This window comes from Aplysia californica, unplaced genomic scaffold (genome assembly GCF_000002075.1).
Source record: "Aplysia californica isolate F4 #8 unplaced genomic scaffold, AplCal3.0 scaffold01336, whole genome shotgun sequence".
Lineage (NCBI taxonomy): Eukaryota > Metazoa > Mollusca > Gastropoda > Aplysiida > Aplysiidae > Aplysia > Aplysia californica.
Genome location: NW_004798606.1, coordinates 89,858 through 105,270, shown reverse-complemented (window position 1 = coordinate 105,270; position 15,413 = coordinate 89,858). Strand labels below are relative to the sequence as shown.

Genomic DNA, 15,413 nt, shown 5'->3' with positions numbered 1-15,413 from the left:
AAACACCGATCGAAGCCGGCTTTTTATCAAGGGGAGTAACTAGAAAATAAACCAATTCATCATGCACTCGCAGTGTTGTGTCCCTTTGTGTAGTCGAGAGGGGAGAATGCAAATAATAAACAACCGACATCAGAGGTTTCGTAAACAACAGGATCTCGCTATAACGCTCTAATTAATAAATCTCCAGTACCTTCACCCACAAACCACCCATGAGATGGGGAGACAAGGGCGAGAGGTACATTGCATTTGATAGGAATGAAAGAAAAAACCACACCAGAGCACCTGCAAACCACTCAGAAAGATTAGAAGTGTTACACAAGAGAGTAACAATCACAAAATGCACCTGCAAACCATCCATTCTGTGGTCTCTTAAAATAAATGTATACATGTAAGAAAATAGATATTTTATAAACAGGCATTCGGACAAGAGGTACAGTTACAGTGGTCCAAACATGGACACAATTTTAAAATGGACAAGAGTAGAAGAAAGGAAAAGAAGCAAAACAGCCAACAATGATGGTCCATTGCACCTACACGACCCACAGCAGACCTAAGTTGATTGTGTACACATCAATGATGTGTCATACCGTGTGCACAACAAAGGAGGGAGTGGGAAAGCTGGGAGCACTTTGGTGTTGGTAATCCAGTCAGAGGCAGTGTGGCCTTGGTCTAGCACATCAGCACATTTTGTCCTCAGTTGCAGTGTATGTAAACTAAAACTGATCCCAGACTATAACAGGGTCCGGTTATAACGAGGTTATCACATCAGTCCTGCATTTCCTGTTACAACAGGGGCCCACTGTAATCACACGTCCATTGTTTTAGTTTTAGTTTAAGTAAGAGTTTTACGGCACGAGCAACACAAGGTCATTTAAGTGCCAAAGATTAGAGGTGTTACCAGAGAGTAACAAACACAAAAAAGGAGGCTATAATGGGACAATAGATGTCTTGACAGGAAACAAGGAGCAAACCACACCAGAGCACCCGCCAATCACTGTCAGAGAAAAGAAAAGCACAACAAAACAACAGTGGGAGGAAAAAAGATTTTTAAAATAACAGAAAAAGAAAACCAAGCACCCTCAAGAAACCGAACTGACAAACGGACAAAAATTGAAGAGACAAGCTCAGCGTTTATATAAAATGTCTTTAATGCAACAATTTTACTTTGTACGCGATGAATATCATACAAATGAAGAACTGAATTTTTTAATGCAACAAATAGAACCCTCTCGGAGACATTTCAGATCCAAATGCAGAGGGGGAAAAAGTACCAAAAGAAAAAAAAAGCTAATACAAAAAGCTATACAATTACAATTGTCATAAAAAATAAACAACTTCCTTTAAGTTACAGAGAAAAATTGCTGGGACAAGAAAAATCTAACACCTGAAAACCAGAAAGATCCTGACAGAACAATCCTTTCACTACATCAGAACGCACTATTGTCACATTATAATGCCTATCCTTAACATAATGTTCTCAAATATAGTCAGTAAGTGATCACTTATCCCTTTATAAGGAATTAAATAGATTCTTTTCAATTTTATCAACAAGGCAGTCAGTTCACATTTTGATTAATATCAAAATTGAAACACACTGGACCATTTCAAAATGCACCATAAAAAAACAACAAACCCATGCCAACTGTTTCTTCATCTCTAATGCTGAAATCATACAATAATGACATTTCATTCAGATTTTCAAATATGCAACTTCTGAGTTGTCTATCAGCTATCAGCATCAAGGATTTTCACATAATCTAACTTTGATTTTCACCCTCGGGCACAACCAGTCAGAGTGAGCACAGAGCTGTGGATTATCAGTCTTCCTACTTTTATCTGCCTTCCACACCCAAGCCCTTTTAACTGTGCACACAGGCGCCATTTAGCAAACCTTTGTATTTTTTAGCATAAAAATGGACCAAAAAAGGGTCTTGTCTTTTCTTATTTTTGCTTTAAGAACATCTTTTGGTCTAAAATGAGATTATCTGGACCCGTGATGGAGTAACGATATCGCCTGACACACACACAAAAAAGTAACACCAGTAACAGCTCCCCCCACAAAGAGTAAAACAACTGTTACATAGCAATGAACCTCGTAAGTCCTACAAACAATTTCTATCCATCTGGGAGAATTGCAGAGACTATGTACGTACGCACAGAAAAAACAACAACAACCTTAGCAGCACCAGTGATCATGCAAAATCTGAACCTACCCATGTCGAGTAAAAAAATGTGCAGACTCATGAACACATAACTGACATTGTATCACCATCATTCTTATTTCTTCTTCTCTCGCTCACATCGGAAAGGCCAGTCTCATCATCAGCTTTGTATCTCCGATAAAAAGTAAATAAAAAGTCTCGTTACAACAACACATTGGTATAATATTTGTGATGGTGGGTGGGAGGGCGGCGGTAGCACTGACCGATGCTTTCTCAACTTGTACATAAGCGAGAAGACATCTTTCTTCTCCACCTCTGTCATCACCACCACCACCACATTTGCCCCTCCTCCCCCCTCAGATGGATTCGCTGGTGATGCGGGTACAGTAGTCCTCCAGGAACTGCACGGCCTTGCAGGTGATCTGAACCTCGGCCCCGTTCTCCACCATGATGGGCAGCTGCAGGGACAGGAGGTCCACCTGTTCGGGGTCAGCAGCATTGATGAACGCGTGGACCTGGCCGAGGGAAACGGGGCAGCGCAAAGATTAAGCACACTCATTTAGAGGTATACCACGTTCAGGGCGTGCAAAGAAAAGCCTAGAGACACGATATTACGACCTTTTCCCACAGGAAGCCCAAGAAAGACAGACAGAAACAGCAGAGGGAGAGTGAAAATAAAGCCACACATTCACAAAACTGAGAACAGAAGTTAAAAAAACAACAACCAATAAACAATTTTTAAAAAGTCGATCATAAATAAAGGAATAATTTCACAGAGCTAAGCTTTACACACGAAGGAAAAAAAAAAAGCATTCACACTTCACGATGCTATCCTCACTTCAATGACCTAACTATGCAGAACAAGTTTTTTTTAAAGTAGAGGTTTTATGGCGCTTGCAGCTGCATAAGGTTATATGAGCGCCAGAAGATTAGAGGGGTTACAAGAGAGTAACAAACATAAAAAAGAAGGAGGAGAGATAAGGATGATAGATGTCTGATAGGAAAGAAGAAGCAAACCACACCAGAGGGGAATCAGACTTACTCTTCTCATCTCTCTAGCTTCAACAGCACAAAGTCTGCTTTGACAATCAAGGCACCCCGGAAATAGTAGGTCACAAGAGAGAGACAAACATACAAAAAAAGTTGAAGGAAAATGACGATAGTAAGGATTAAGAAAGAAAAAGCAGTAGTTCCCCGTATGCAGTTGAGGCACAGTCATGAGCATGACATTAATGAATCAGCCCATTTACAATTCTAGTGCACAAGAACATGTTAGTTTAGTCTTAGTAGAGGTTTTACGGCACTTGCAACTGCATAAGGTCATTCATATGAGCACCAGAAGATTAGAGGTGTTACAAACATAAAAAAGAAGGAGGGGAGATAAGGACGATAGATGTTTGATAGGAAAGAAGAAGCAAACCACACCACAGCACCCGCCAACCATCCACAAGAACATGTTAATATCCCCCCTTTGGGAATGGCCCCAAAACACCAGTCAGTAGCCCTGTCGAAGATAAGAGGTTTTACTAGAGATTAAGAGTCACAAAAAAGGAGAGATCAGTAGGACAGATGTTTGATAGGAAAGAAAGAGCAAACCACACCGGGGCACCCACCCAAAGACAGTAGAGAAACTTAAGCTCAAAAGTCCAACTTGTCTCTAATATGGCCCTAAAATGACAACAAAAAATACAGGCAAGTTCAAACAGAACAAGACAGAAACAAATAATGATGGTGTCAAATCTTACTTTTCTTTGTGCAACGCTCTTGTACAGCTCAATGGAGGTGCCCTCCTTGTGCCTCGCCGTAAGTACAGCCTCTGCCTCCCGCCTCCAGATGGCAATCAGGTCGTCTGTTGTTTTACCTGGAAGACACACATTAAGAGGTCTCATAGAGGTCGATGTTACTCTCAAGGAGAGGCCACATTAGAGTAAAGTCAATGTTACTCTCGATCAGAGCAATGACACTGACAAAGAAAAATGAAATTATCCAAATAGCTTTAAAACAAGCTTAAATGAAAGAGGAGCAAATTTTAAGAACTGTTGTTTATCAAATTTAAAAATTCATTTGTAAAATTAATAGGATTGTCTGTTGCGAAATTTTGGGGGACCTTTGTAGACAAAGGACAATTTCCCCCCAAAAGTGGGACGTTTCCTGATGTATTTAGTTAGAGTGGAGGAAACTGTTCAAAAGTCAGTAGTAATGAACTGGAGTATATGAAACTTTTTTTACTTGGCATCTGTCTGAGAAATTTAGAGCAGAATCTAGTTTGGCCATCAGTTTCTCCATGTCTTTATTACTAGATTCTTCTTTGGATCTTAAAGACTAACATTCGAGTGAAGTGAAAATTTGTTGCTGATCTGCGTAGCATCGCTTGAACTGCTTGCAATAAGGGGCCACACCCTTGCCAGGCATTACAAAACTTCGTAAGTTTTCAACGCATCTTTGCTTAAAACTACTTCGGTCTAATTTTGAACACACTGGGCAGAAATTAGTTGAATTTACTCTATCTGTTACAGAAAGAATCAGTGCTGTTCTACAATCACCCCCTCTACAACTTTCACATGCCGCCAAACGATCACGCAACTTTTTATGCTGGCAGGCAAGCTTGTTCAGTTTGTGACCCATCAAGTCTTTTATCGTTAATTGGTGGGGGCTCTCATCGCCCAGAGATTAAGGTGTTCACCTCTCATTCAAAGGTCCCAGGTTCGAATCCGGGTAACGACGGAAAATTTTTCTTCTCTAAAAATTATCTCCTTTCATCTTCTTTCCTGCAGTATACTGTCGTCTCTGCTTTGGTCTCCACTTTCTCCCCTCCAGTGGGCTCCTGACTCTTTCTGCAGCCTTTCTACTGGTACTCCTTGGCTCCTTTTTACTGCTGTCTTTCAGCCACACCCCTGATCTTCCGGTAGGAAAGATCTACACCTAGCCTTCTTGGACGGAGGTCCCGAGTGCCAACGGCACACGTTAAAGATCCCTTGACGGTCCAAATTTGATCAAAGTAGACTTCGGCCGCAACCCGGGCAAAATTCAAAATTTCTTACCAATTGAAAAAGTTAATGTGTCCCGCGCGCTCCTACGACCTTATGCAGTTGCAAGCGCCGTAAAACACTTATAACAAAAAAACCCAAACAAAACCGCTATGGTTGATAATTTTAAGTAGGTCGTAAAGTGTATAGCGGGACCTGAAATTTTACAGCAATAAAGGGGAAATGTGCGGCTCCTCTAAATTAAACCCCCCCCCCCAAAAAAAAAACAGAAGCAAATTTCATAAACAAGGCACTTTCTTTGGTTCTAGAAATCTGTCAGCATCGGTCGCTCGCATGTAGTAAGTTTAGCCTATGCTCTGATTGGTAACCAAGTTTCATTCATTTTCATCTGCAGGTTTTCTTGTAACACTATACTTAGAAGAGAGCTACCCCAGATCCCAAACACCTAAAAAATTATGCCTCACGCGGAGCCTTATATCCAGCCCAAAGTGCAGCAGGCGATGGTCATAACTACATTATAGCTAACATTGCTATTACTCTTACCTCAAAGAGTTCACAATAGTTTAAACTTACTCTCACACCACACATTCGAAGGTATCACCATCCTCAACATATACCAAGAAATCACATTGGAATGAACGCTTAAATTCATTTTCTCTCAATTTCTCAAGACAAACTCCTCTTGTTTCAAAAAAGAAAAAGGCAGTTCCAATCTTTGTTCTTGAATTTACTCAGAACGCATTACGCAGAACTGTGTAAACAGCTGATAGGCACATAAAAAATAAACTGACCTGAATATCCGATTTCAAATTCAAGCCAGTAGAGCCCATCCTTGGCCAGGCTTCCTGTGTTGGGCTTGGTGAGATGATCCCCGACCTTGATGCTACGGGCGAAGTTCTCGTAGCTGACGATAGGGAAGCAGTCCACATTCACGGCTCCCAGACGCCACAGGCCACCGATGGTCCTCTCCAGGCCAATTATGTTAGAGACTTGCACCACTGGAATCCAGCAAAAAATGAATACATTACTCATGGGAAATGCCCGATAGAAATAAATTAAAGCTACCCCCCAAAAAAAACTAAAAATCTTTGAAGGGATCCAGTCAAAAAAACAATCTCTTCAGGCTAGCGGTAAAAAAAAAAAAATCTTATATCTGAACTTAAATACATTTTTCTGCTAACTGGTGTGCACTTCTAATTCATCCGTTAAAATTACACCAGTGCATTAAAGTAAATCATTAACTGCAGTACTGTAACTTATCTTATAGACACTGAAAATTTTATGCTGTTCCCTTCACCCCTGCCCCCTTTCAACAACTACTTTACAATTCATTTCAGTACTACTCACTACTGTTACAGTTCAAATTTATCTCAAGAAACTACATCACTGTCTATGCTACCATCAAGCAGAAACTACAGTACCATATATAACAATCAATTGAAAAGACAAGTAAGGATGTAACAAACAATTTTTTAGAAATTTGAACAAGTGGACCTGTCAGGGTCCTAAATCAATAGCATGCAATAGTTATAGTCCATAGAGAACGCAATGTTAAGAATTTTCAGTCAGTGGAGCAAATAATTATTTCATCACTTTTAAACTAAAAAGCTTTCACTGAAGACCCATGAATGTCAGTTCTTATTGGTTCAAAGACAGTAAAGGATACATGTTCTTAAACCATAACCCCAGAGATATAAAAGAGCTTTGAGCTCCTACAGAGTAAACATCCAAGTCTCTTAGACAAAACACAGTTCACTAGACCGGAACTGATATTTGTTAAAAGTATTAACTGATTCTTTGACTCTGAACTAAAAGAGAAGCATTTTGATATAATGGCTTTTATCATTAGGGAAAAAGCAAAATGGATAGATAGACAAAACAGGGAAATAGCAAAGAAGTAGACAATGACTTGAATGAGGCCCTTCAACCACCCATCACACTATATGAACCTTTGTGAACAAATTCCAAACAATATAACAACACAAAACCACACTTTTTAAAAGATACACAGACCAAAAGCAGTTTTAGAAAAGATGTCAAATTACATCTTTTATGCCAAGAGGTAGCATGAGTAATAGTACCAGGAACAGGACAATACACTGCTACATGTAAGTCTGAGAAGTCCACAGCCTCCAACTAGCCCTCTCACCACAGAGTTTTAATGACATGGATGCTTTGAATTTGAGAAAACAAAAGCACATAGAGGAGAAAACAATCATTTAGGCAGGAAAAAGCAAGACAGAATAAGTATTTTTATGGCTGAAAAACCCACAAGGGAGTAGAACAGAAGGTAACCAACATGGGACACCCACCAGTTACCCACCCTTGTTACAAAATTACTTGACCTGGCTATACTATGTCTACTAATCCAAATCAGATTTAGTCTCAGACCAAACTACATAGATTACGAGAGTATGTTGATTACTAAGAACAATGACAGAAATACAAACAAATACGTAGGTTAATAAAGAAGTAAGTAACGATAAATAATGAACAGTAAATATAAATAATAATTGGGTCTTACCGGAAAGTATTTTAGACTCTCCAGACACCTAAAAAGTGATAATAAATAATGAAAAATGTAAACAATAATTATAAATATAAGAGAAAACATAGTATGATATGGATCATGTTTAACAAATATAATAAATAGTCTCAGACAAAATTTAACTTGAATAAGCACAAGAAATCAAATTACCAAAAAACGAATAAGCAACATTTAAAAAAAAAGAAGAAAAAAATATTGCAAAAATTAAGATTAATTCGTCAATAACCTTTATTCTTTAAAAAATCAAAATGATTTAAAACGAGACTCACTGAAATAAATAAATATAACTAAATTTTAAAATGATAAATCCTTTTAAATACGATGCAATACACTCCCAGATATGCAGTACAAGGTGAGAGCTAACGTAAAAATTTTTTTTACTCAACCCCACCCAATCCCAAAGCAATCCTCTTTCTGGATTTTCATTGCAGATTATACTATTTGCACATCTTTTGCTTCAGTAATTGTAATTTCACAGATTGCACACATTATTTCTTAAGAGAATTAAACATGAGATTGAACTCTCACTTAAAAAAAAAACCCCAAAACAGACAGACATCAGCTGACGTATTGTGAAGATCACTGAGAATGTATTGCAACAAATACAAAATCAAATCAAAGTACCGAGACTTTTTCCTTAGCTTTAAAGAGAAACATTTAAAAATTTAAAATAACAGAAATTCCTTTAAAAAAAAAAGAAAAGAAAAATATGAACTTAATTATATATAATAAATAGAAATGGAAAAAAGGAACTTATCTAAAACCATAAAAACAATAGTAATATCATATGATAACAATAGTATCTAGTATAATAATAATAATGAAAATAAAAAGGTTATGGTAATGAAAACAATAAATAATAAATAAGATTGCAAAATAATTAAAACAATAATGATAACTATGTAAATAATCAAGTAAAATAAGATGCGGCTTTGCCAATTCCATTACATTATCTATCTGCACATGTAATACATTGCAAGCAGCCAGGAAACTGCCTAGCCAGATCAAAATCAATGCTTCAACACCAAATTACCGGGACCACACTGAGCGCAATTTTACAGATGTCACAAACTGAGGGCGGGCTTAAATAGAAATGCGAATGCTCTTTACCATAAATGTCAGTGGCCTATTTTATATAATCTTATAAGACAGACACTGTAGACAGGAAAACAATGTTCAATAAACCTTGGAAGACCTTTCAAAAACCATCAATGTACCATTTATACTGGTCCGGCAGAAACGTGTGTTTGCAAATGCCAACACTAAACGTGAACCCCTCAACTTCTGCTTTTGGGCTTTCCTTCTCTCACAAAGAGGATCCACAGTGCATAAATCATAAATTAAATCATTTTTTAAAAGTCTCATCAAAAATCAATTTCCAACCAAGATATAAAATATTTGATCAGATATTCCTTCCAAAAAGAAGAAACTGCAGTTTTAATATTTTGACTACTCAACAAATGCCACTCTCTTTCACTTATGATTCAATGCATTGAAGATCAGGTGCAAGGCCAATCAGGATTGAAATTTTGGAGAGGTCTTAATACGATGGCATTTCCCTTTCTGGCTTTCAGGCCACCAAACACCCCCCCCCCCCCCAAAAAAAAAACAACAAACAAAAGGGAACGGCAGTGACTTAAAAAAAAATTGTATCGTATTTTGCGGAATTTCACAAAATAGCTTCAATTACTATGAAGTTTAACATTATGATGGGTATATATGAGGCACAGTAATCAAATATACACACTTTTAAAAAAGACCAGCCACAAGGCAACCACCCTGTAACTTCACTTTTCACTCAATTTGCAAAGAAAAGCCTGCAAAACGAAGATCAATCCCTCTTTATAATGGCTACTAAATTAGGGGATTTTTAAGGAGAGTTTGAAAATTATGGTCCTATTTGCCTCAGTTGGCAGCAGGGTTCGGAGGCTATTGACCAATCCTTTCTTCAATAAAAACAAAAATTTGCACGTCACTGAAGACTGAGGATATCGAAAACATTTTTTTGCCTTAATTGATTCCGTCCATTCGGCCGCTGAGAGCGGCATTTCCGCTGCATCCATTTGACCGCTGTGAGCGGCTCAGCGAAATTCGAAACAAATGTGCACTTTTTAACATAGTATCTATTTTTTAAGTTGTTGAAAGGAAGTAGAACTTGTAAACAAACCTGACCTCAATCTCTGAGGGCCAATATCGATCGAAACTCCACGAAGTTCTTGCAAAAACCGTTATTTTGTTGTCACTATGTAGGCTAGATCTAAGGGTAAATAACGCGGAGCCTGGTATAAAAAAAAAGCCCTTCAAAGAAAGATATTCAACTAAATTTGTGAAATTTTTGCATAAATGTGTGCTAGGGTGATATCTCTACAATATCGTGTTGATTCCTATGGATTATAAGGACTTGTAGAGCTGAGAAAATGCGGTAAGTCGAAATTTTCGAAGAGGTAGTGCGCAATTTTTTTTCCTCATTCGTTTTTGTCTGACGGAAAATACAATACAAACAGATTATAAGTCATTGTTATTGATATAAACAGATTCCTCTATTGATTCCCATCACTTTGGTATATGACAATACCAATTAGAGTAACTTAGAAGAGCTTCACAGTTTAGTAATGCATTAAATAGATGCACCCCAGGTCTAAAATTGAACAAAAGAAAAATAATTCTGTCCAGAGCCTGAAAAAATCATGGATGGAATCAGTTAAAAATGAATGAATTGAATGCCCCATTTTCTCTTTGATGTTTTGATGTGTGACACATGGGGCTGACGCAGAGAACAGCGTTTTAATAAATCAGCATGTTGCCGTGGTTACCCAGGGCAGGGGCACGTCCATAGTGTTATCATACACTCGAAGTGCAAGGTTTGTGATATTGCTACAAAATATTAACCATTATTCCATCTTGGAGAACAAGATTTTGTAAACCAGGAGTACAGGTAGAGATATCGATTGCCAAAAAAAGAAAAGAGGGGGCCCATTTAAAGGGTAATAAATTTATAACTCTGTCATCATTAGACTAATTTCAACTAAATCAACCAGGAGGGTGTTTGGGGTAACGAGTCAAAGTGAGCTATGGAACTGCACTATGATATATATTTTGTCAATATGAAAACACCAAGTAAGAAAAATAATTTTTTTCAAATTTCAATCAAATTTGAGTTCGTTGTTTTTTTTAAAGTCAAGTGTTTTACAGCACTCGCAACTGCATATAAGGCCATATGAGCGCGCGGGACACACCAAACATTTCCAGTTGGTAGGTGTTGTTGTCTGGTGTTATAGGGGTTGAGTGCCAAAATAAGGTGGCCGCGGCCGCGTTGGACAGGTGCCCGCTTTACACAATATATAGAAAAAACACAAGGGGGGGGGAATAGAAAGTGGCCGTTTGTACAGGTGGCCGTCATGGCAGGTTCGACTGTATATAAATAAAATGAATCTTGTTTTGAGCTTGAGAAAAGGCCTAGAATCAGAATATTGACTGTCAAGAACCAGCGTGAGTGTCAAGATTTATAATAATAATAATAGTCGTGAAAAACAAAAATTATTGCTCAAACTCAAAATACAGTATTAACTTGATTGGCTCAAGTAGACGTATTCAGTGTGAGAGGTGTAAGAACTGTGGGAGGGCAAGATGCAGTGACACTGAAAATCTGCGAATCTTGAACATTATAGTAGAGGGTTTTTCGGCGCTCGCAAAGGCATAAAAGGTCATATGAGCGCCAAGGGGTGGGTGTCAACAGAGAAGTCTTTACAGGGGATCAGACTTAAACTGTCACCTCTCTAGCTTCAACAGCACAAGGTCTGCTTCGACTATCAATGATCAAGGCACCCCAAAATAGCAGGTCACAAGAGAGAGTGACAAACATACAAAAGAGGAAAATGACAATAGTAAGGACCAGGAAAGAAAAAGCAGCAGTTCCCTGTTGTAGATCAGGCACAGTTAATGAGCATGACATGAGTCAGCCCATTTACAATTCTACTACTACTATGCTTGAACGAGAAATGTCCCCCCTTTGCCTTTGGGAATGGCCTAAAGACACTATGTACAGTCAGTGGCACTGCCCGGGGGTAATCTTGAACAGAAAACTAACAATACAAGTAATGAGAGAGAGAGAGAGAGAGAGAGAGAAAGAGAGAGAGAGAAAGAGAGAGAGAGAGAGAGAGAGAGAGAGAGAGAGAGAGAGAGAGAGAGAGAGTGCATGCTTACTTTAACCTTAAATCTGAAACAAGTAATTATACTAGATCTAGTGCCCAGTTGTTTTAACATTTAAAGCCTTTGCCAAAGGGTGGGATACCCGGGAGTGGTGACAAACGATGTCCAAAATCAATGTAGGCTCGACCCTGTGCGAATAAAATTATTTCTTATGCGCACACCCGGTGTGAATAAAATTAAATTTTAAGCGCACACCCGGTGTGAATAATCACTTCCATATAGACTATATTATAGGGCCTAGTCCAAGTGTAGGCCTAGGCTACAACATGCAATTAAACATAGAAAGACGCAAACTATTTTTAGGTCAGGCGCCCATCTTGTTAGAGATACCCCTCCGATCACGTGACTACATCTAAGTATAGCCAACCGCATGGCACCACAGATGGAAGTGTCTATGTATGCTTAATGTACACCTCTCTCTCGGAAGTTCTGAAGGCTGAATAGACAGCGTGTCTGCCTTTGAAGTCGTGCACTGATTTTTGGAGTGGTTCGATCCCGGTCCCGGACAGTTCTTGTCCTCCTCCCCACTGACCAACAGTCCCATAGATCTAAATTATAATTTAGATCTAATCCTCCAGCGTCTTTACGGCAATTTTCGTGCGGTTTATTAAATTGTCTTTGTGTTTACCGTGTTTCAATTTCAAGCATTAGCGCTCTTAATGTTACTGTTCTGAGCATCAACGATTTAGATCTAGATCTAAGCGATCTTCCATCATGTCCAAGTAGGCCTACTATCTAGAATCTAGATCTAGATCTAGGAAACCCGAAATGTTACCAAAAACACGCCGTTCCATGTGGGTATCCCAGGAAGTGATGACATCACAGTACTAAAATTAGCAGTCAATCAAAAAGATGCGTCTTTTCTACGTTTAACGCCATGTTAGGCTACATAACCGTCAGGGATGGGGAGGATATTATGTGCCTCAAATTTCCCAGTCCTGGGTCTGAACGAGGTGATAGGCCAGCACAAGGCTGGATTGTACTTTACCAGAACACCCGTCTCGGCCCGTGATTACTACGCATGCCTAGCCTAACTATGCACTCATAGTACTCTACGTGCGGACAAAAGGTAGATCTAGTTCCGCGGGCGACTTCGCGCACGCACAGCGCAAGCCAGCGGCGACTGTCCCCCTGGAAATATTACAGAAAACACACAAATGCGAAACAATAACATGAGCGGACAGTCGTGTTTACATATCAATGTAACAACAGTGGGGGGAGGGGGGGTTTCAGGGGGGCTAGCCCCCCTGGCAACAATAATTTAAAGTTTAAAGACACACACACACATGACATACATAATCATAAACAATAACATGAGCGGACAATCGGGGTAGATACTCGCCAAGTCGCGAGCAGGGCTGAGGGGGTTGCAATTATGCAAATGAGCTCTCGTGTGCATCTCTAGCCCTCTATTGTACTTTGCCAGAGCAGGAGTAGGCCAAGCCAGCAGAGTCGCGAGCAAATAAGAATAGTGGACCACGTGACTAGATAGATTGACCAATTAGCCTCAAGATGTCAGGTTCGTGGGTCAAAGGGCACGGTGGCATGGTTGTGATGACTGAAAAACCCGGTAAGAGACGTCAGTCGATTGTTGGCAGTCGAAGAGTGAGGACGTAGAAAACTGAGCAAGAGAGTGAGTAGGGGAGCTCCGAAATGAAGAATAGCGGGCCACTAGACACCAGGGGCGCCATAGCGAAAGCAGTTCCGACCGGTGGTCCGGTAAAGTACAATCTTACCAAGCACAAAACTGACACATCGGGAGATGGCCGAGTGCAGATGCCACATTGAATTTGAATTTATTCAGGGGAAGATTGAAGAATATCGGACCACTCGTATACATTATTGTGCGAGAATGTGGGGTGGAGGTTCAGGGGGTCTCCCCCCTGACAAAATTGTAATGAATAGATCTACCGGTCCGAGATTCACCATTGAAAGATATTAAAAACTGGGGAAAATCATGAATTCCTAAGGTTGAGACAGGCAATGTCAGTCCGCTGGTCCGGTAAGGTATTCTTCAATATTGCCTGATTCAGATTGTGACTGATCCCCATGTCAAACATCCATGTTCTTAATAAAAATTAATTCAATTTTGATCTGACAACGGCGACAACGGATCCATTTGATCAAAGAAAATTGTAAGGAAGTGGCTATTCTCACCCGCGGTGAGAATAGAAATACGATCGACCTCTCACCCCGCGTGAGACTTGCCAGCGTAGGCTATTCTCACCTGGTGTGAAACAAGACCTGTTTTTCCTAATTTTGGAATACCGTCTATCGGTGTGGATGATCAAATTGATAAAAGCCAAGAAAAAATTACGTTACAGCACAAAAGTAAGCTAATTTGATCATCTTCAAAAAGATGCTATGGCTATTTCACTTTTCGAATCGAGCCAAACTACGCGGGTCGCCATTTTGTTTTGCCCGGAAGTTCTCGCAAGATCTACTCCTCCCCTCTCTCTCTCTGTCTCTTTCTGAATACTGTCTATCGGTGTGGACGATCAAATTGACCAAAACAAAGTGAAAAAATTATTTTAAACAAGAAAACTAAATTAATTTGGTTGTCTACAAAGATGCTACGGCTATTTAACTTTCAGAATCGAGCCGAACTACGCGGGTCGCCATTTTGTTTTGCCCGGAAGTTCTCGCGCTACTCCTCTCTCTCTCTCCACTGCCCACAACAAAATTGCACGCTTTTAGTTTTAGGCTAACACTAACAGTAGTAATAGATCTAGAACGTTTGTTCACAGCACAGAATTCTATAATTCTGTTATCACAGTGTAGAATTCTGTGGTTCAGGGTGGATGCTTCACTGGTTGGCCTAGGCTATACTACGGTGAACGCCCACCGGGTGAGAATAGCCCAAAAGTCAAAAGACTCGCCTGCGCCTGCGCTATTCTTGTGAGAATATAGCGGTGGCCAAATTGTAAACATCACTAAAACTTTTAGATTTCTTTACTAGATCTAGATCTAGATTCTAAATCTAGATCTAGACTAGATCTATATTAGATCTAGATTCTAGATCTTTGTGATAAACACTGGAATGCACAACAAACAAATTCTTACTTTCAATTTGTAAATCACCCTCGTCGCCGTGGAATAATCAGATAACAAATTGGCCAGTTTCTGGATAAATCTCGGCAGATCAATGCCTTCCTTCTGCGGCAGGACGGTCACAGAAACCATGAACATCTTGACACCTGTATTTTTCGGGAAGGACGTCATTTTAAGTTTGTGAAGTGCAGGCGTAAAATAAATTTGCAGTTACAGGATAACGCCACTGGAGTCTTATGATGGAATAGCAGAGCTTTCGACACAAGTTACGGCTCCCTCCAGTCCTTACTCGCACTATCAAGACAACCCCAGATTTTAACAAATTTTACAAAAGGGATTTGAGTTGAAACACGCGACCTCAAATAACAGTGCGCGAAAACAGCACCAAGTGGCGTATGAGACTAAAAATCACATAAGATAGAATTTTCCAGCAGTAATTTATATTCATGTTATTTT

General features: G+C 39.5%; 1 protein-coding gene across 1 annotated transcript; it reads right to left on the bottom strand.

Moving 5' to 3' along the window:
- Nucleotides 1–1,127: 1,127 nt before the first annotated feature.
- On the bottom strand, nucleotides 1,128–15,282 carry LOC101860468. Its single transcript, XM_005112619.3, has 5 exons — nucleotides 14,970–15,282; nucleotides 7,674–7,701; nucleotides 5,941–6,147; nucleotides 3,908–4,023; nucleotides 1,128–2,677 (listed from the first exon to the last, which is right to left on the bottom strand). Exons 1-5 carry the CDS (start codon nucleotides 15,126–15,128, stop codon nucleotides 2,519–2,521), a joined length of 669 nt encoding a protein of 222 aa, XP_005112676.1. The 5' UTR covers nucleotides 15,129–15,282; the 3' UTR covers nucleotides 1,128–2,518.
- Nucleotides 15,283–15,413: the final 131 nt, after the last annotated feature.